This window comes from Petaurus breviceps, unplaced genomic scaffold (genome assembly GCF_028583685.1).
Source record: "Petaurus breviceps papuanus isolate PSGF00001 unplaced genomic scaffold, PetGlider_PUasm1.0 79, whole genome shotgun sequence".
NCBI classification, from domain to species: Eukaryota; Metazoa; Chordata; class Mammalia; order Diprotodontia; family Petauridae; genus Petaurus; species Petaurus breviceps.
Genome location: NW_027186523.1, coordinates 5,778,189 through 5,799,131, shown reverse-complemented (window position 1 = coordinate 5,799,131; position 20,943 = coordinate 5,778,189). Strand labels below are relative to the sequence as shown.

At 34.6% G+C, this 20,943-nt stretch overlaps 1 protein-coding gene across 3 annotated transcripts in view; it reads left to right on the top strand.

Annotated features, from left to right (window-relative positions):
* The window catches only part of LOC138175799 (inositol 1,4,5-trisphosphate-gated calcium channel ITPR2), a 529,022-nt gene that overhangs the window by 227,525 nt on the left and 280,554 nt on the right, over positions 1-20,943 (top strand). For all 3 annotated transcript variants that reach the window (XM_069106292.1, XM_069106291.1, XM_069106293.1), the window contains exons 22-26: positions 1,651-1,844; positions 4,919-5,045; positions 6,855-6,912; positions 7,982-8,147; positions 9,203-9,376. In XM_069106292.1, coding sequence (XP_068962393.1) covers positions 1,651-1,844; positions 4,919-5,045; positions 6,855-6,912; positions 7,982-8,147; positions 9,203-9,376 — 719 coding nt within the window. The remainder of the gene's footprint in view (positions 1-1,650; positions 1,845-4,918; positions 5,046-6,854; positions 6,913-7,981; positions 8,148-9,202; positions 9,377-20,943) is intronic.

Below are 20,943 nucleotides of genomic sequence, written 5' to 3'. Positions count from 1 at the left end.
TCTAACACCCCCCCCCATTGCCCCTTCCCCATCCACCTTCTCCTTTTTTCCTTCCTGTGTAACGAGCAAGGGGAGTGTGTGTGTGTGTGGGGGGGGGTGTTGGAAAGATTTCACTGACATTGAGGCATTCTGTGGGCGAATTTTTCTGACTGAAGGTTTTAGAATTGCCTCCAGCCCCTTTAGCTAGATCTCTTCCCCAAACTTAGGTTCTGGTTTAGCCCTGTGGGATGCATCTTTGTCCCAGGGCTGTCAGAATATCACCCAAGCTTGTTTATGTATTCTTTGAAATGTTCCCCGCTCTTCTGTGTATACATTGTTTCTCTAAATATAGTAGAATGTATTTGTTTTAAAAAGTATTAACTTTTCTCAGTATGGTGGCCACCAAGTTTTTAGTTTTGAAATCTATGATAATTAGAACTTGGAAGAAACCATCAAGATTCACTTAATTCTTCTGGCAAATTATTTTCATTCTCTTTGCTTTTCCATCTTTTGGATATTTCCAAATTTTTTTGCTTCGAAAAGTGTTTTGTTACATCCTGCAGTATTTCCATTTTCTTCTTGGTTTATTCCCCGATTTACTTAGGCAAAAAATAATTCACCAAAGCAGAGGGATCCTTTATATTTGCACTGAGCCGGGCTCCTTGAGGACCTATTTAATTTAAGATTACTACAAAGAACAGAAATTAATCATTTATTTGAATCAAAGTTGCTTATCTCACGAATTCTAGAGAAGTACATGTGAATTGTAGGATTTGAGTGAATTGTTGGCACTCAATGGTGGGATTTTTGTCATTTTACAAACAAATGTAGCAGTGTGGAACCATACACAGGAAAAAAAATAGATGGGAAGTGAGCCCTCATTGAATATTAATTTGTTCCAGTAATTACTCTGAACATAGTTGCGTTTTGCTGAGTTTTGAATAGTAGTTTTCAATTCAAATAGGATATTTTTCTTAAAACCAAGTCATTGTAAGTCAATAATTAGTATAACTTTTGTTTTTGTAGAGAGAAAGCAAAATAGAACCTTTGTTTGAGGATAGGATTAGGAATCATAATTTTCCATTAATCTTGGACTATGGGTAAAATTTATTTTATTCATGAAGACCTTATTTGAATGCCATCAGAGCTATTTATAACACCCTTAGTATTCTATTTATTAGTATTTCTATTTCTTTGCTTTTAATATTTTGGTATGGGGTAAGGAAGGGCAATTGGGGTTTAAGTGACTTGCCCAAGGTCACACAGCTAGTTTTTGTGTTAGGTATCTGAGGCTGGATTTGAACTCAGGTCCTCCTGATTCCAGGGCTGGTTCTCTATTCACTGTACTACCTAGCTGCCCCAAGTAGTTCTATTTTTACTTCTTAGTATTTCTGTTCTATGCTTCTTGGAAAAAAAATGAACATTTGCTAATAAAATATTTATCTGGACTTTTGGTTGTTATTGGAATATCAGTTTTTGCAAGCACATTTGTATGTATTTGTGTTTGTGTACATATGACACATGTACATAGTATATATGCACAAAAATTTGATTATTAATGACATTTAATATTCTCTTTGTCATGCATTTAAATATATATTTACCTGATGGATATTATAGCTCTTTCTTTGTGTATTATGTGTACTTGCTTATATGCTTTTCTTCTTCTAGGCAATAATGTTATGCGAACTATCCATGGTGTTGGAGAGATGATGACCCAAATGGTCCTCAGTAGGGGATCTATCTTTCCCATGTCTGTCCCTGATGTACAACCTAGCACCCACCCAATCAAGCAAGCAAGTACTACTGATAGTGAGGACATAACTGTTATGGACACAAAATTAAAAATAATTGAAATTCTACAGGTAAAGAATTTGATAAAAACAATAGCAAATGCATAACTCAGGTTGGTTTGATGATCATATAAAATAAGAAAACCATTGTTAATTGTAAAAGACTGTGTAGAGATTATAAGAACTGTTTTCATTACCTTTCTTCCTCACATTTGCCCTAACCTTGCCACCTGCTACAAGTAAGCTCATGTAAATAATGCTCATCTATAGTTTACATTATTTTATTTGTTGAGAATGTGGTCTGATAGTGGTATTAACTTTTCAATATTATGTAAGTTTCTTTTTAAGATATAACACAATTTATTATTATTGTTTTTAATTCAGCAGATATTTGATAGCAAGGAAAGCCCATGACAACTCCAGGTCTATAATAATTTGTGTCTGACAGCATTTGATTTTGTTTATTGACATAGATAATGCAAAACTGGGAGGGTAGCTAACACATCTGGCTTCATTGGACATTACTCCACCGCCTGCATTCTGCAAAATATAGCCAACTGACCTTTTATGTTTTTTTCTTATACATGAAACTCTGTCTCCTAACTTTGTGCTTTTACACTGGGTGGTCTGTACTCCCTTATTACTTCTGCTTTATAGAATCCCATTATTTAAGGCACTGCTCAAATACTCTGTTGTGGGTGAAACCTATCCTGATTACTCCAATTGCTAGTACCCTCCTTCTCAAACTCTGTTGTATTTAACGACTTTATCTATATTTGCATTTATCAGTTTTACATTTATGCTATATAAATAAGCATTGATTAAGAGCTTACTATGTTCAAAGCACTGGGAATACAAATAGAAGGGTGGAGACAGTGTCTGCTCTCAAGGTTTCAGTGTCTGCTCACATTCTAATAGGGAGACACATCACATACGGGAGGTTTCTGCTGCAAGTCAAATGGAAAGATTCCATGGCCTTTAGGGGGCAGCAGCAAAGTGGATAGTAATACATCTTTAACAGTCATTTTCACTGATAAAATCACATTTGTTTCTGACCTTAAACCCTTGGACAGTGCCATAAACTTTGGTGTAAAAGACTTTCTTTACAGGGTCTTCAGTAGATGTTGCCTTTTGAGAAGGCAATGTCTGTGGCACCTGAAAAAACAGTTGCCAGATTACATCTTTAGAGAAGTTGCTTTTTTTCCAATGACTGGAATAAATATTAAAGCAAATGCCATTAGAGCTTGTGCTAAGTTTGCCTAATTGCTGTTGGTTGGGGCTTGAGTGGCATCAGGACCCTGGCTCTGTTTGTATTTTTATATGTATTTCATGTATTCCTCATTAGAATGTAAGTTCTTTTAGAGACCAGAACAATGCCTGCCACATTAATTGATGGTTAACTGATATCTACTAATTAATTTCTCGAATCAGGACATCTTGTGGTAGTGTTCCATCCCTAACAGAGGCTGAGAAACCTCAAACTCACAGTTCTTTCAGATAGGGCATAGATAACATACAATTTCTTCATGGTCTCCAAATAGTTCTTTGATTCCTAATTTATAGACCATATAATAGATATAGAGCTGGCACCTAGTCCAGCTCCCTCATTTTATACATGAGGAAACTGAGAGGTTGAGTGATTTGCTCATACAAATATTAAGTATCAGAAGCAGCTGTATATCCTTTAAACCTTGAAAGCAATGATTTATATGTGAACTAATGGACAACAATGCCTTGCAGCCACTTTGTCTTCGGTCAGCTTGTCCCTTTAAAGGGCATGCTTACACTCCATAGCTTCTCAGTGTATTTTTCCACTTGTACCCATGTCAGTGTTTTTCTCTTTAAGTTGCTTTTATCTGTGTTTTTTGTCCTGAGTTTGAGTCCTGCTTTTATCATAATGTGTCATCTTGTACAGATCTTTTATTTGCTTTTTTTTGTTTGTTTTTGCTTTTTTGGAGGGGAGAGGGGAGGGCAATTGGGGTTAAGTGACTTGCCCGAGGTCACACGGCTAGTTTTTGTGTGTGTGTCAAGTGTCTGAGGCGGAATCCGAACCCAGGCCCTCCTAACTCCAGGGCCGGTGCTCTACTCACTGTGCCATCTAGCCACCCCAATTCTTTTTCCCAGTCTTCAATTGCTTCATTTGTCAAATGTCCTTAAAGATCCTTTTCCACCTCTAAAGTGATGATCCTATTATCCCCCCCCCCTTTTTTTTGCTTTTTGGAGGTCAATTGGGGTTAAGTGACTTGCCCAAGGTCACATGGCTGGTTTTGTGTGTGTGTGTGTGTGTGTGTGTGTGTGTGTGTGTGTGTGTGTCCAGTATCTGAGGCTAGATTTTAACTCAGGTCCTTCTGACTCCAGGACTGGTGCTCTATTTACTGTGCCACCTAGCCACCTGATCCTATTATCCTTAATAAATACTTGTTGATTGATGTCTAAAGTCAATGAGTCAGTTAAAAAGTAGATCTTTTGCATACCACTAAAGTAGAAAAATGAAAAAAATTATCCTAGTTACATTCATCAAATCTTGTTCTTATCCTGGACACTGCTCCAATTAGGGTATGAACATAGGTCCTGACTCCCAGGTTCAATTGTAGATGTATCTGTCATGAAAACTTGGGAGTACATATAGATCTTTCATACTTGTTATAATTGAAAGACGTGCCTTTTTTGTGCCTGAATGAGGGACTTGATTCCCATCATCCTTCCTCAAGGAGAAATCTACCAGTTATTTGGTGACAATATGATATCAGTACCACTTCAAACAGAATAACTCAGTATATTCATCTGGAAAGTTTCACCAGACAGGTGTGCTTTGATACTACTAAGATAATTGGAAAGTCATACAATACAAATATTCTTATTTCCCAGAAAATGCATTCAATTTTTGACTCTAGTCAATGTGCTATTTATAGTATTTGTGGAAATAAGGGTATTTAAAATCTTAATATTAATGATGAGCATTTACTGGATTGGATTGTTAATATTTAAAAGTAAGCTCTCAAATTAATTTATTTAGCATTCTGATACTTTACATTGTTGTTAGGCTTCAGAAGTGAACTGAATCATGTGTATCATTAAATAAAGTGATGAGTGATATAAAAAAGTTTATGGGAAACTATATATTGTTTTCAATCTGTGTCTTATAGTTTATTCTGAGCGTTAGACTAGACTATAGAATCTCATATATGCTGTCTATCTACAAGAAAGAATTTGGAGACAACAATGAAAATCCTGAAAACTCTACTTCTCCGCCTGACACACCACTTTCATCAGGTATTGTTTTTTGTAAGGATTCTTCATAATCTTTAATTTTTAGGAAGGTACTTAAAGTCTCTGATTTATTAAAAATAACAAATAGCCCTAAGAGTGTGTAAAATTGAATCTTAGCTTTAAAAAAGATTATTTGTTTCGAGAACTAGAGCAAATAATTTAGTATCTTCATGTCTCAGTTTTCACATTGAAAAGGTAGGTGTAGGAATATCCATCTGTCTCCTGAGGATGTTGTGAGAATGAACAAAAAAAGAGGGACCCACAAATAAAATTGCAAACTATTCTATAAATATAGAAAGCTACGTAAATACAAAGAACTATCAGAAAACTGCCTTCTCCTTGTTGAACATATGGAAGTTATAGATAACTGGTAACAATTAAATTGAAGAATTGATAATTTAATATGTCCCTATCCAGGGACTGAAGTTTGTAGCATTTATGTGTACTCAGCTTCTATCTTTTAACCACAGTCACATCTTGAACCTTGGTCTCTCCCAAAGTAAAGTCAATAATTCAGAGGAGAAGAAGGAAAGGAGTAGAATGAAGTTTGGACAGCCAATAAAAAGAAGTGAGAGCAAAACCAGTGACTGGAATAAATATTAAAGCAAATGCCATTAGAGCTTGTGCTAAGTTTGCTTAAGCTAAAAATAATTTTTTTGTCAGGGCATATTTGCCATGGAATTTGTTCTTATATTTTCTCAAAGTATTGAAGTGTAAAGAAACAAAATTTCAAAGAATAACATGGCAACACCAGAAACAGACAGTTGCAATAACATTGATATTGCTCTTCTTGGATCCCAGACTCTGAGCTTCTGTAGAAAGGTTTAGCAACATCTATATTCTTTTTTTGTCTTCTTAACTCTATGAAAGTTGACTTGTCTGTTTCTTTTGTTAAAATAGTATTAATTTCTATGGAGTATATTATTTGTTTTGTTCTCCTTATTTTCCCTCTTATTCTTTTTGAAGATGAGGAATTCATAGCCTGATGTTAAGGAAAATGTATATAAAGTCTAATCCGATTATCATAATTTTTTTTAACCTATATGGGGTGCCTTTTTGGAGGGCAGTTGGGGTTAAGTAACTTGCCCAAGGTTACATGGCTAGTTTTTTTGTGTGAGTGTTAAGTGTCTGAGGCTGGAACCGAACTTGGGTCCTCCTGACTCTGGGGCCAGTGCTTTACTCATTGTGCCACCTAGCCACCCCAGTAGAGATGTTTCTTGTGATTGGTTTATATTGAAAAAAAAATAATGGATGAGTAGATTGTAAAAATTAAGTTTTGTCATGAGAACCTATTGTTTGTAGGTAGAACATAAAATAATTATTGTGCTTTAAAAAAAAGAATAAGAATTTCATCTTTTTGCACATTTGCAATATTTTGGTCACACTAGCAGCTGACACATAGCAGTAATTTCCAATAGCTATTTTTAATAAACAAATTAGTAAAAATTAAAATTCAGTTTTTAAATTTTGTCATCTTGTGTTTAAAATAATTGTGTTGTATTCCATCTTTACATATGGTTTAATAATTTTGGTGGCATAGGAAAATTTTAAAAATAGGAAATATATATATTTTTTAAGCAACCGGGATTAAGTAACTTGCTCAAGGTTACACGGCCAGGTGTTTCTGGGTGGGTGCTAAGTGTCTGAGCCCAGGATTCGATCTCCAGGTCGTCCTGACACTGGAGCCGGTGCTCTTACTCACTGTGCTACCTGGCCGCCCCAAAATAGGAAATATTAATAGATAGTTTAGCAATATTAAAAACAAATTCTGACTCTTGATTAGAATAAATTTTCTACCCTTTATTTTTGCAGCTATTGTTCCTGATATAGATGAAATTGCAGCGCAGGCAGAGACTATGTTTGCTGGGAGGTAAAGTTACCACTTATTTTTTTCTTTACAAGTTAGTAGTGAAGAGATCTTTTTATTTAGATTGATAATGATACTTACTACTGGTCTGTTTATTTTCATCTATTTCCTTCCTTCCTTCTAGACCATTTGTTATATCCACACAATACAATTTCATTTAGAAAAGATGCTACAACTTTCATATAAATACAATTGCTTTTTTTTTTTTGGTCAGGTGAAAAAAGAATTAGATGAGATAGATATATTGCATATTTCCCTAAATGTTTTACCTACATTTTCTCAACAGCTACAATATAAAAAATTACCCTTAAGTTCCCTTGTTACAAAATTTACCCTACTCAGAAAATTTTATTTTCCTGTATCTTTAAAATTTGAATTTAAGAAATAGTTTCTTGTATTCTTATCTCTGTTTTGATATGTGATAGATAAATCTGTTTTCTGTCATTTGAATTACATACATTTGATTCCAGAAGTATAGTGCCTCAAACTTACTCTTCTATTTTTAGTTCATTTTTTTAGAACTAAAATTCCAATTGTGGTAAAAAAAAAAAGTATGTTTTTGTATTGGATTAATGTATTTCTGATACATGTTTTCCTATAGATTTTGACATAAGCCCTTTTTTAGTTTCATTGTCCTAAATTTTCTACAGAAAACACCTGGCTATTAAAGAGAAAAGATCATTTGGGGGGGGGGGTCCTACATTTCCAGTGTTAGGATTTGGTTTCAGATAAACAATTGATTCTGTTTGTTTTTATGTTATAGCTTGGGACTGCATTGGTGTTTTCGCATTAAAGAATTTCCTAATTCATTGAAAGTTGGTGTCATCTTAGTATTAGAATATTAGTTCCTACCATACATACCTCTATCAGTGTTAACTTGTGCCAAGAAACAAAGCTCTTCTTCACGTCTTAGTTTTTTATCTGTGAAATGGGGGATGATAAATGTTTGTTCATTTTCTTAACCTTAGTTGAGATAAGAAATAGTGGTGTCAAATGAGGAAACATATTTGAAGAGGTTTAAACTCCTTAGAAATAGTATTATGTAAATTAAGAATTATGTATGACTTTGTAGAAAAGAAAAAAATCCAGTACAACTTGATGATGAAGGAGGAAGGACATTTTTACGAGTTCTTATTCATCTTATCATGCATGATTACCCTCCTTTGCTATCAGGAGCCCTGCAGTTGCTATTTAAGCACTTCAGTCAAAGAGCAGAAGTTTTACAGGCTTTTAAACAGGTAAGATTAACTAAACACCATTGAATCCATTAGGGGAAGCTCTACACATGTTACTTATGCTAGAAGAGACCATAGGGGCCTTTGAGGCCAACTTCTTCATTTTACAGATGAGGAAACTGAGACATAAGGAGGTTATAAATGACTTGCCCAATGTCACAGAAATAAGTGCCTAAGACACAATTTTAACCTATGTTTTCCTGACTGCAGGTCCACTGTCCTAGCCATTATATCATACTGTTTGATGTATTAGTAAGGACTTATTTGCCTTTCCTGGGGTTCTGCCCTTTAAGGACAAATGATGGAGTTTTGTTTAACTTCAAGATGTGGCATATCCCAAATAAACATGTTTCACAAATTAATTTTAATTGATGACTTAAATTCAAATTAGAGGTATTTAATATAGCTCTAAGAGTTTGCAGGAATGTTTTCTTCTAATAATATAGTGTTGCATGGTGGATCCAGACTCGGTGACAAGAAGATCTAGTTCAAATCTCACCTCTGACATATTCCTTCTGTATCACTCTGGGCAAATCATTTAACCCTTGCTACTAAAGAAATACATTTAAGAGCAGGGTTTGATCTGCATCAGTGGGGATGCGGATTAGGGAATTCTCTATGCCAATAAAATCAGAGGTTTCAGTCCAGAAAACAGGACCTATGAAAGAATATTCATATTTGAGTATTGAAGAATATTCTATCAAAAAAAAACTTTGCAAATGCCACATGGAGGTTTTTCTTAAGGAATACGTTGGTCAGATAAGTTTAAGTAGCCAATACTTTTGGTTATAGATATGCTCAAAGATGCTGGCAAATGCATTTGGCAATATTACACAGAAAGAAATAAAGAAGTCTGGAAACTTTGTTAAGTTCCCAGATATTCCCAAACAGTGAATGAATGAGTAAATAGAAAGCATTTATTAAACATTGGCATGTGCAAAGCACTTCGCTAAGTACTGGGACCACACATGGAAAAAGAAAGACAGCCCTTACTCTAAAGGAACTTATTGGGGAAAAATACATAAACAAGTGAACAGATAAAATTATTATATTTTTAGGTACAATTATTGGTATCTAACCAAGATGTAGACAACTACAAACAAATCAAAACTGACCTAGATCAACTACGACTGACTGTAGAAAAATCTGAGCTGTGGGTTGAGAAGAGTAGCACGTATGAAAATGGCGAAATGGGTGAAAATCAAGTAAAAGGGGGAGAAGAGCCAAATGAGGTTTGTTTTAAAATTTTATTTCATTGATAGTGTTTATTTTAGAGCGAGTTGTATAATTTTGGTGAAAAAGTTTCGTGATACTTTGGAAAGCATTACCTCAATATTAACTGTCTAAAATGCACCCTATTTTTTACTCACTCTGGGATTCCCACAAATGCCATTGCAGATGTAATTTGGATAAAATATGTACTTTAATTGGCTTGAGCCTTTATCCTAGATACAGTAGAACTTCTGAGATCATCTGAGCTTAATCATAGCTCCTTTTTGGTACATCAGTACAAGGAATACAATTCAAAAATAAAGCATTTAATTGGGATTAACTCAATTGTCAAAGAAATAATGAAATAATATCAGATATCTCTGTGGGGATCAGGTTCACATCTCCTGAGGAGTAGTGGTAGAGAAATAAATCTCCATAAAACCCACATTCTATGATGAAGAGGGCATTGCAAAGACCCTGACATATACCCAGGCTAAAGATTGAGGAAATTCATGTTTGCTATTTGACTTTTTCCAGTCATAGTAGGAAGTGTTTTTCTTTGCTTTCTTCTATTTGGTTTTTATAGATAGTAAGAAAGCTGAATTCTCTCAGGCAAATAAGGAATCCCTACTCAGAAGACCCAATTCCCCATCAGGCTGCTTCAAATCAACTTTAAGCCCTTAGTAACTTATGAGCTTCTTTCATTGCTTTATAGATCTCAAAAATACTACAAGATGGTCTAGACTTCTGGAAGGTGCTATTTTGAGGTTCCCATGCATGACTTATTATATTCTTCTTTTCCTTTTTCCATTTTCAAAGTTTTCATTTTATTCCTATGACAAATTATTCACTTAATCAGACATCATGTCTGGGACTTAAGGATAGGCTGTAGTTCTAGGAATTTCTTTCTTTTTTTTTTTGAAGGGCAATTGGGGTTAAGTGACTTGCCCAAAGTCACACGGCTAGTTTTTGTGTTAAGAGTCTGAAATCACATTTGAACTCAAGTCCTCTTGATGCCAGGGCTGGTGCTCTATTCACTGTGCCACCTAGCCACCCCTAAGTCCTAGGAATTTCAGTGGGCAATCTCACAAGCCTTCCAATTAGATAGGAAATGCAGTCTATTCCTTCATACCTGCTCACATTACAAAAATCAAAAGAGAACTTTCAAGAACTTGTGTGTGTGTGTGTGTGTGTGTGTCTGTCTGTCTGTCTTTCTGTCTCTCCCCTCAACCCTTCCCTGGTACCCCTTCCCTCATTGCCTCAGTAGAGGACCTTGTATCATATTTCACTGAAAAAAAATTGAGGCTTTTTGCTGAATCTCCTAAGTTATTTTTTCCTCCTCATCTCAGATCACTCAAATGGCTTCTCCCAGGATCTCCTCCTTCACTCTTGTCTTACATAAAGAGGTAGCTCTTCTTGCTCAGGCAGAACCCCCTGTATGTGCACAAATAATCCCATTCTATTCTGTTCTCTTTAGCAGAATAGTCCCTCTATCTTTCCTGCTAACTCACTTATCTTCAATCTCTCTGACTACTTGTTTGCTGCTTACAGCAAGCCTTAGTTTCTGTATTTTTGTGGAGGGTACTATCATCCTCTTGGTCACCAAGGCTTGAAATCCAGGGGTCATTCTTGACTCCTCACTCTTTCTTACCTCCCATATCCTGTCTGTTGCCAAGTCTTGTTATGACATGTTTCCACACCCTTGCACCAGCATTTATGGATTCAGTAAATATGTCTCAAGCTCAGAAGTATTTTGTTACCAAGTTAGTTTGTGAAATACTGCAGTAGAATGTAAAAATATTTGCATATGCCAAATTCATAAACTTCCTTAATCAATACTCTACATTGAGTGGACGTGATAGAGGGGCAGATTCAATTTAAACAATTAGAGGTGTACAAAAGCTGAATGGGCTATCTTGGCAGATTGTGGATTTCCCTTCACTGAAGATCTTCAAAAGGAGGCTGGATGACTACTTCTTGAGAATGTTTTAAATGATATATACGGGCCTGTATGCCTTAGGCTACATGATATTTGAGCTCCCTCCAGGGTAGACATTTTGAGATTCTGCTTAACTAATCTATTTCCTCTTTCTGTCTCCTTGACATTGTACACAATCCTTAGACTAGTGTTCTTGGAAGTTCTTGGAGAGGGAGATAGGGTTGAGCAATAACCAAGTTTGAATCCTTTAAAATAGACCAGACAGATTTTGAATCTCACTTTTTGCCTTAATGGCTCTTTTCTTTATTGCCTCATCACCTAAGTAATTGTTGATTAAAGGAAATGAAAGAGATTATGGTGTATGGAAGGCTAATAACCCAGGAGTTCTAGGACCCAGTTGAGTTTGCCTGGGAGCAGTTTCATGCCTAAGTCCTGGTGTAAGAATTGAACAATGTGTAACTATAAAAACAAAGTGTGGTATATAATTAATGTACTTAAAATTCACACATTACTTCATTCTAATGATTGGAGACCTTATATTATATTTTAAATATTCAATCAATAATATATATCTAAGTTTCTTCCTATTGATTACCAGAGTAATTGGGTGTTACTTTTGAATCTTCATTGTAGACATATAATAATAATGTAAACATTTTATTACTTCTTAAGAAGTATTTCAGAATACATAAATAGATAAATATTCCAAATTTAACTTCCTACTTGACAAATCAAAAATAAACTTTTTAAAAATTCCAATTTAGAGGTAATTTATCGTTATTTTTTTTATGATATTTTCCCTTGTGCTTTCAGCTATTTTTTCCTTCCCACAAGTCATTTACTGGCTATGTGACTAGGCAAGTCACTTAACATGTTTGCCTCAGTTTTCACATCTATAAAATAGGGTTAATAATACTACCTATCCCCCAGGGTTGTTGTGAGAATAAAATGAGATAATATTTATCAAGGGATTTGCAAACCTTAAAGCAATATATAAATGCAAGCAATCATCATCATTATCATCATTTCTGAAGGAAAGTAAGGAATTTGTTGTATTCGAATTTGACTGTCACAGCTATTGTTTCTTCACCAAAAATTGTTGTTATGAGAATCTAAAGAAAATTGCAATTTCAAATGATGGATGTGCATTAGGAACAGATATTCACCTAAGGGCTAATGTGATCTTGTTTTCATATAAATTTCTTATTACTAATAAGGAAAATACAAAAAATGCCTTTGAGGAATACCTTCTCAATAGAATGATTATCCAAGCTCTCATATGGCATATGAAGCTATTTTAAAGCTTAACCAATTCTTAACAGCAACACACTTAATATATTTTGTTGTGGTAAAGTGCTACAGAGACAGGGTTTCTCTGATTTCAAAACCTATCTGTGAATAGTTTTCTTTATTGTTTTCTCAATTACATTTTATTGAGGTGAATTTAAGATAATGATTCCTTGGTGTGTATGTGTGTGTGTGTGTGTGTGTGTGTGTGTGTGTGTGTGTGTGTATACTTCATTACCTTGCCATTATAAATAAGCTCTTATTAGGAAAGCTCAGTGGCACATAACATGAGTAAGAGTTGATGTTTTCTAAGAAAAACCGGAGTGTGTGTTTGGGGAACCCTGAGCCTCACAACTGCTGCTAAATCTTGTAGGTTGTTTTCTTTATTCTGTTTTTTTCATTTGCCTGTCACTCTCCTGCACACTAGTAGGAGCCAGAGCTCTGGACACTAATCAATCAGTCAATAACCATTAGGTGCCCACTATGTACCAGGCACTGTGCTAAGTGCTGGAGATACAAAAAGTGGTAATGCTCTCAAGGAACTTAACAGTCTAACGGAGGAGACATGTAAGCAAATATATACAGAACAAGCTATATGTAGGAGAAGTAAATAATTTATTACAGTTTCGGTTTACTGGCTTTTTTAGTCATTTAAGAATTTTTCATATTTAGAATTCGAATATTATAGCACATTTGTCTATCACTTTTAAAAAAAGCTTTGTTAAGGGCTTTATATATAGTAACTCTTTTGATCCTCACAACATCAACTCCAGTAAGATATTTATCTCCGTTTTGCAAGTAAGGAGACTAGCAGAGTAGAAGGAACTAGTTTTAGAATCTGAGGACATAAGTTCACATTCTGACTGTTCCTCACTACCTTTGTGACCCTGAACAAATCACTTATCCTCTTTGGCCCTCTAGTTTACTCATCTGTAAAATGGGAGGTTTGGCCTGTATGACTTCTAAGTCATAATGCTTATTGATAGTCTAGTAAAAGAATTTATATAATTTCATACTTTGAGCTTACTTTGATACAAGAACATGTGTATGTTCCATCTCTCAATGTCAGCAGGCAAAAAGAGGTATTATAGTTCAACTGTATTAACTATTTTAGATATCAAATTTAAAAAAGCAAAGTTCTAGACCATTTCAGTATAAAATCAGAGGATTGCCTTATTAAAAAAAAAACTCTAAGCCATGTGTTCTTAGAATGTTAATTATTATAAATTAAGAAAAACACTACAAAGTCCTGAAAAATTTTATACTCCTGGTGTAATAAATTTATAGCCTTTCATGGGGTTGACCACCATTTAATCTCCAAACAAGTTTTCAATTTAATCAATGAAAAATTTATTTTCTGTTGAAATGAATATACCTCTGGCTTTAAAATGGAAGTTTATAGGAAAATAGTATTCACTTAGTTCATTCAAGAATACTTATAAAATACCTCCCTACCATATGCTCTCAGGCACTAGGGAAGACATAAAGAAATATGATAAAATCCCTGTTGTCAATGAATTGGTAGTCTAACAAAAACAATTTATTAATCCATAAAAATTTAATTCAGTGATCATTTATTAAATACAAGGCATTGTGGTATAGGAGCTGGGAAATGAGGACAGACACAAACTAACCCTCTTTTCAAGCAGGGTTAGTGGTAGAATAGAAAATTTTAAATCTTCTTTATGTCTAAGCTTTGGGGAGCTTATCCCATAAAGTGATATTTAGTGGAATAAGCTAAATTGATCTATATGCATAATTCCTTTATGAGTACAGTAATACAGCGAATACAGGAAGATCATTCTTACTCCAAGGGAGTATACAATCAAGTTCCACTTCCAGCAAATACTAATTTGGTGACCCTGGCTAAGTCATTTGACCTCTTAGTATTTAGATGGCTCTTTAAGACTATAAGTTACTGACCTGCATGGATGGGGGAAAATTTTTTCTCATCAGAAATTACAACAAGAAAATACTAGCAATAAAATTACAGGTCCAGTTAAAAAATATCTGATTATTGTTATGCCCCTATATGATGTTGGAGATATTAGTGATCTACTATTTATGTTGCATATTGGAATATGTTAGACAAGCTGATATCCAATAAATAATAGAATTCTCTGTCTTCAGTATGAGAGACAGCATGGCATAGTGACTAGAAAATGAGGAAGAGCAGGGTTCAAATTCTACCTCTAACACATACTGGCAGTGTGACTGTAGGTTTTCTTAACTTTTACTTAACCTCTCAATGCCCCAGGTAAATCCTTAAAAATATAAGTAAGATGGGCGGCTAGGTGGCGTAGTGATCAGAGCACTGGCCTTGGAGTCAGGAGGACCTGAGTTCAAATCCGGCCTCAGACACTTAACACTAGCCGTGTGACCTTGGGCAAGTCACTTAACCCCAATTGCCCTCCAAAAAAAAAATAAGTTGGAGAGGAAGTGCTGACCTGCATTGGTGGAAGGAGTTTCTTTATCTGCGGTTTGGGGTGGAGTGGTTCTCTATAGCAGTGAAATAACAAATGATATCTCTATTACATATGGATTTGCTGTATTATTACTGTAAGACTCAGTTCAAGTATCACCTCCTCCACAAAGCTGTTCTTAATCTCTCCTTAAATTTTCCTAGACCACTTTGGTTTCTTCCTACTTGAAAGGTAGGGAATTCTCTAGCAAACTTAGATGTGTATCCTTTTAAAGGAATTTAAACTCTTTGAAAACAGAGGCCATTTTGTTTTTGACTTTGTGTCATAAGGGCCTACTGTGGTATAGATGGTTAATATATTTTGGCATGGTACTACTATAGATGCTTAATTAATGTTTGTTGAATGAGTGAATTAAAAAGTTGTTTTGAGAGGCAATTCGTGTTTATATAGCACTTCAAAGGTTTGCAAAGTGCTGTTACTAGTATTATCTTGTTCATTTGATATAAGGCAATTATTTATTTTTGGGTTTCTACTATGTAGGCAGCACTATGCTAGGCCTTGTGAGATATACAAGAGAACATTAAGATGTTCTCCTTGTTCTGAAGATCTTAGAGCATATATGATGAGATAGAACTAATCCAAAACTAGTAATTATATAAACACAAAATTTTAAATATCTAAAAGTAGAATTAGAGTTTAGATGGAGAAGAACACAGTGGGCAGAAGTAGTTGGAGAGTCAATCATTCAGTTAATCAGGCATTCATATGTTAAGCACTGTGCTAAGTGCTAGGGAAGCCTTTATTGAGAAAGTGTATCTATAAGGATAGGCCTTAGAGTTAGAATTTTAGAGATTATCTAATCTCTCCCCCTTCATTTCACAGAAGAGGAAACTCAGATCAAAAAAAGTTGAGGGTCTTCCAAGGTGAGATAGATGACTAGTTTTGAGCTAGTCTTTGAATGATAAGCAGGAAATGAGTCTTTGTAGTATTTGTAAGGGACAATGAGGAAACAATCTATAATGAGGTATAGGAAGTAAAGTTGAATAGGTAGGATGGGGAAAAAGTATGTAGGGCCTTGAAATCTAGTCAGGGAAGGAATGTGAACAAATAGTTTCAAAAGAATTGCAAACCATCGATGACATATGAAAAAACGCTTCAAATAATAATAATAATAATAAATCCTTCTTCTAATAAGAGAAATTGACAATATTGACAATATTGACAACCCTGAAGTTTTTACTGCACTCTGACCAACTGACTGTGGTGTCAAAAATAGACCATACTAGAAGAGCTGTTGGAAGTGTGATACACTAATATATTTTTGTTGGAGCAGAGAATTTGTCCAATAACTCTGGAAAACAATCTGGAATTGAGAAAAAAAAAACAAAACTATCTTTGATTCATTACTTCCACTATTGGATTACTTCAAGGAGGTTAAGGACAGAAAGATCCAATGGGTACAAAAATATTCCTAGCATTATTTTTTTGTAGTAGCTTAAAACTGGAAACAAAATGTGTACCATACTGACAGTGACTGAAGCAATTGTGATGTAAAGTGTAATGCAATAATATTCTGCTATATTAAATATTGAATATGAACAATTTAGAAAAACACTTAGGAAGATTTGAATGAACTATTTCACAGTGAAGTAAGCAGAACCAGGACAATAGTTTAACTGGTATAATTAGATAAAAACAATATTAAAAGGCAGCTAAACTTAGATTAAATGCAATGACCAATATTGGTTCTCAAGGACAGATGATAAAATATTGCTCCTTCCTCTTAATTTTATGAGGTTGACTATGTATACCAAATGTTGTGTATATAGACATAATTTAATGTCAGTCGTGCTTGTTTTTCTTTATTTTCAAAAGAAGGATTTTTTTTTTCCTTTTGTGGAAAGTTGGGGGAGATACATATCAGGAAATAATCATGGTACAAAGAAATCTCCCAAAGGTTATCAATGAAAAAAAATTACAATGGGTGGGAGTGAGAGTAGTCTGTACTTGGTGTGATAGGCAGTAGAAAGGAAGTATAGATTCTTGAATGAGAGACGTGATAAAAGTGATATTTTGGGATAAATAATCTGGTAGTGGTATATACAGGATAGATTAGAAGAGGGAGCTAGTTATAGTTAGGAGGCTGTTGTATGATTCATGTAAGAGATAGTAAAGACTTACACGAGGGCATTGCCAGTTGGAATAGAGAGAGAGGTAAACCATGTAATTTTTAAAAGGAAAATATTACTGGGTAATAGATTGTATAAAGCAAATGAATTATAGGGAAGAGCCAATGACAATGCCAATGTTTTAACTCATAAATAACAAAATAACTTTCTGTGACCAAAGATCCAGTAGCAAAGGTTAATTTTAAGTTTCTGCCAATAGGAAAAAAATCTCACATCTATGGAAACAAAAAGAAGCAGGCATTGTGCATACTAACAGATCCACACAAATAACAATCCTTTGTTTTGTTAACAAACCATTGCATAGACACTATACCCCCAACACTGTTGACATTGTTTTTAGACATAATGGTCAACCTTTGTGCTTGCCTGGAAACCAAAGGGCTACAGAAAGAATTAATGTAATTCCTTATTTCAGCCCTAAGGAAAACACTTCCAATAATATAAAAACTTATTTGTTCTCAGTGGTCAATCTAGGGTGGGGAAAAAAAGGTAGGGGTGAAAGTACATTTATTGATTGATGCCCTTAAATACCAGAGATTCTAGTTTAAAATCAGAGGTCACATCATCCTCATACTGCTCTGCCCTCTGTCTATAAAGAAGGAGAAAGGAGTTGACTGTTAACAGGTCTGTCATGACCCCAGCTTCTATATTACCTGTTATATTTATAGCATTTCTCTTTATTAAACTGATCTTTCAAGGTATCATGTGATTATACTAGTGTTTGTTTCAGATTAAAAGATTTGAAACTCAAAGGCCAGTGTGTGACAAGTGGATATTATACCAGTACCACAGAGGACAATTACTAATTCATCAAGTTGGAATACTTGTCAACTTCTTAATGGAAAAAGGGGAAAGTAACTCCAGAAACCCTGTTATAGTGACATGTCATTATGGTCCAAATCTATTCATTCAACACATTTTTATGTTGTTATATTATTATTATTATTATTATTATTAATATAATACATAATATACCATTATATTATAACATATATATTTATATATATATTATATATATATCATAGACTTCAGTCATTGTATTGTGTAGGCTGGTTCTAATGGCATACAAAGTTGAAATATATTGATTAATCATTGCTTAAAAAATTCATACAGAGATATAAGATATACATTCTCACTTATGGCCAATGTGTTGCTGAACTATCCATATTTATTACAAGGTAGGCCTTCTCCTCAGGAAATGGGATGGTGGGGATAGACAATCGCCAGTGATTTATGCATACACATAAAAAGAATCAAAACATTTAAAAAGATACACAGAGTCACATTTTTAAAAGTCCAGAAGGGGATATAAACAAATAGAGCAATCTTATCACTTACCTAATTTTATGTGCAAATATATATAACTACATAAAAGTTTATAGTTTCTTTTATGTGTCATTTTTGTATATTGAGGTGTTTGTGAATGATTAAGTTCAATCTAAAAATAAAATTTGATTAAAAATAGCAGAAAATAACTTTCTGAATAAGTATTTCTGAATAAGTGATTCAGGCTAAAAATATAAAGAAGTTCAACCTTCTAGAAGGAGTTAACCCTTTTAAGCAGTACTTGTATTTCTTGTTAATTAAATCATTTAACTTCTTTGGACCTCAGTGGTCTTATCTGTAAGGGGGAGGAGTTTGGCCACATGATCTCTTCTAGTTCTGACATTTTGTGAATCTATGTCTTCTGATTCCTAGAATAGTGATCCTAATAAAAAGGTTATTCTGGGTCAGAAAAGTTATCTATACATCTAAGTAATTAGACCCTTACAGTAGCACTGAGAGATGGTATGTAGGATAATATGGTTATCCTCTAACCAATTCTAACTTACCTTTAATAACTGAATATAGCTCCTAATTAGCCTCAAATGTTTCAAGCTGGCCACCTGGGAACACATGTTTTAGCTCACGAACTTCTTTTTATATAATCCCTAAAATAGCTATTTCCTATACAAAACAATAGGAAATAAATTCAAATTTTGGTTCATCTACATAGCAGCTTGGGTAGTATTTGAAACACAAACTCATCCAGATGATAATAGCTGATTTGTCTATATTATATAGAATTATGCTTTAAAGGAAGCTAGGGACTCATAGTTGTGGAAGCAATAAAGGCATACATTTCAGGCACTGAGGTCAATTTGTATAACAGCACAGAGATGAAATGTCAGTTCAGTATACATGAACTCAATTCAATTCAGCAAATGTTTATTGAATGCCTACTATGTGTCAGGAACCATGCCAGGTACTGGGGTTATAAAGACAAAAATAAAACAGTTCCTGCTGTTAAAAGAGATAGGCCAGTTTGACTGCAATGGAGAGTGTGTGAAGGGTAGTTATAAGATTCAATTCAGTTCAGTCAACTTAAATTATTTTCCATGAATTAAGGTAAATTATTTCTATGACTCCTCAGAGACAGCTATTATTGTCTTTATGGGTGTTTATAAATTCATCATTAATTTTGACCATCTTCAGTTATTAAAGTCAGGTTTTTCCTCTTTTCCTTCTCATGAAGATGAACATTTTCTCCATTTTCCCATTATTGGAATATATTGCGTGCTTTTGTATTTTCCTAAATGTTACCAGAAACTACTATTGTTAAAACAAAGAGACAGCTTTTCTCCATGTCTTTATCAGATGAATGAACTTAATCTTTGACAATCTTTTAAAAATCATTTTCTTGAAAATTGATAAACAGATATATCTCTCTAAATCAGGTTTCTTAATAGTCTGTTTAGATCTGGTAATTTCTTAGCATACATACACACCCTCAGTTATCTAATTCATTGATCTCATATTTCTTTTGCTTATAAATAGTTCCACTTATCCTAGCCGTTTGGATTGTTATCTATGCATTCCCCATATTGATTTTGTTTATGTATGCATTTTTGGGGCCTTTTTTGGAGGGGAACAGCAGGACAATTGGGGTTAAGTGACTTGCCTAAGGTCACACGGCTAGTAAGTGTTAAGTGTCTGAGGTCACATTTGAGCTCAGGTCCTCCTGACTCTAGGGCGGGTGCTCTATTCACTGTGCCACCTAGCCATGCCTATGTATGCATTTTTAAATTTTTGGTTTTGTTTTGTAATCTCTCATGACTGAATATAATGCTTAGTATTTTTCAGTGTTCATCTTTCTACCCTCTGCTCCCCCTCCTCCCGCCTCCTCTCCCCCATTCCTAGACTAGTCACCCTATTAATAATGCTATTTTGGTAAAACATTGAAAAAAAACTTCAATAGAGTCCATATACTCAGTGTCAAAAATGGCTATTTTCTTCTTTATCCTTTAAGTATTCCCCAGGAATTCTAAATATGCATAATAAAGCTTCTAGAGAGAAATGCTTGGGTTAAAGTTCTTCAATCAATAGTTCATATTTATGAATAGATTCCCTATTATCTACCTGACTCTCATGAAGCTCACCATCTAATGTGAGGGATGACATGCAAACAATTATGTACAAAGTAGTTATGTGTAGGATAAAGAAGATATGGTCAACACATAGAGGATACTAGCTAATGCTAAGGGAGGGCTCAAGAAAGGCTTCTTGTTAGGAGGTGGGATTTTAGTTGGGACTTGAAAGAAACCAGAGAAGCCAGGAGGTGGCGATGAGGAGGGAGAACATTCTATTCTTAGGGGACAACCAGGGAAAATGCTGGGAGCTGGGAGATGAAGTGTCTTGTTTGAGGAACAGCAAGGGCTGCCAGCGTCCCTGGATTACAGAGTCGTGGAGAGGTGGGAGTAGGGCAGAAA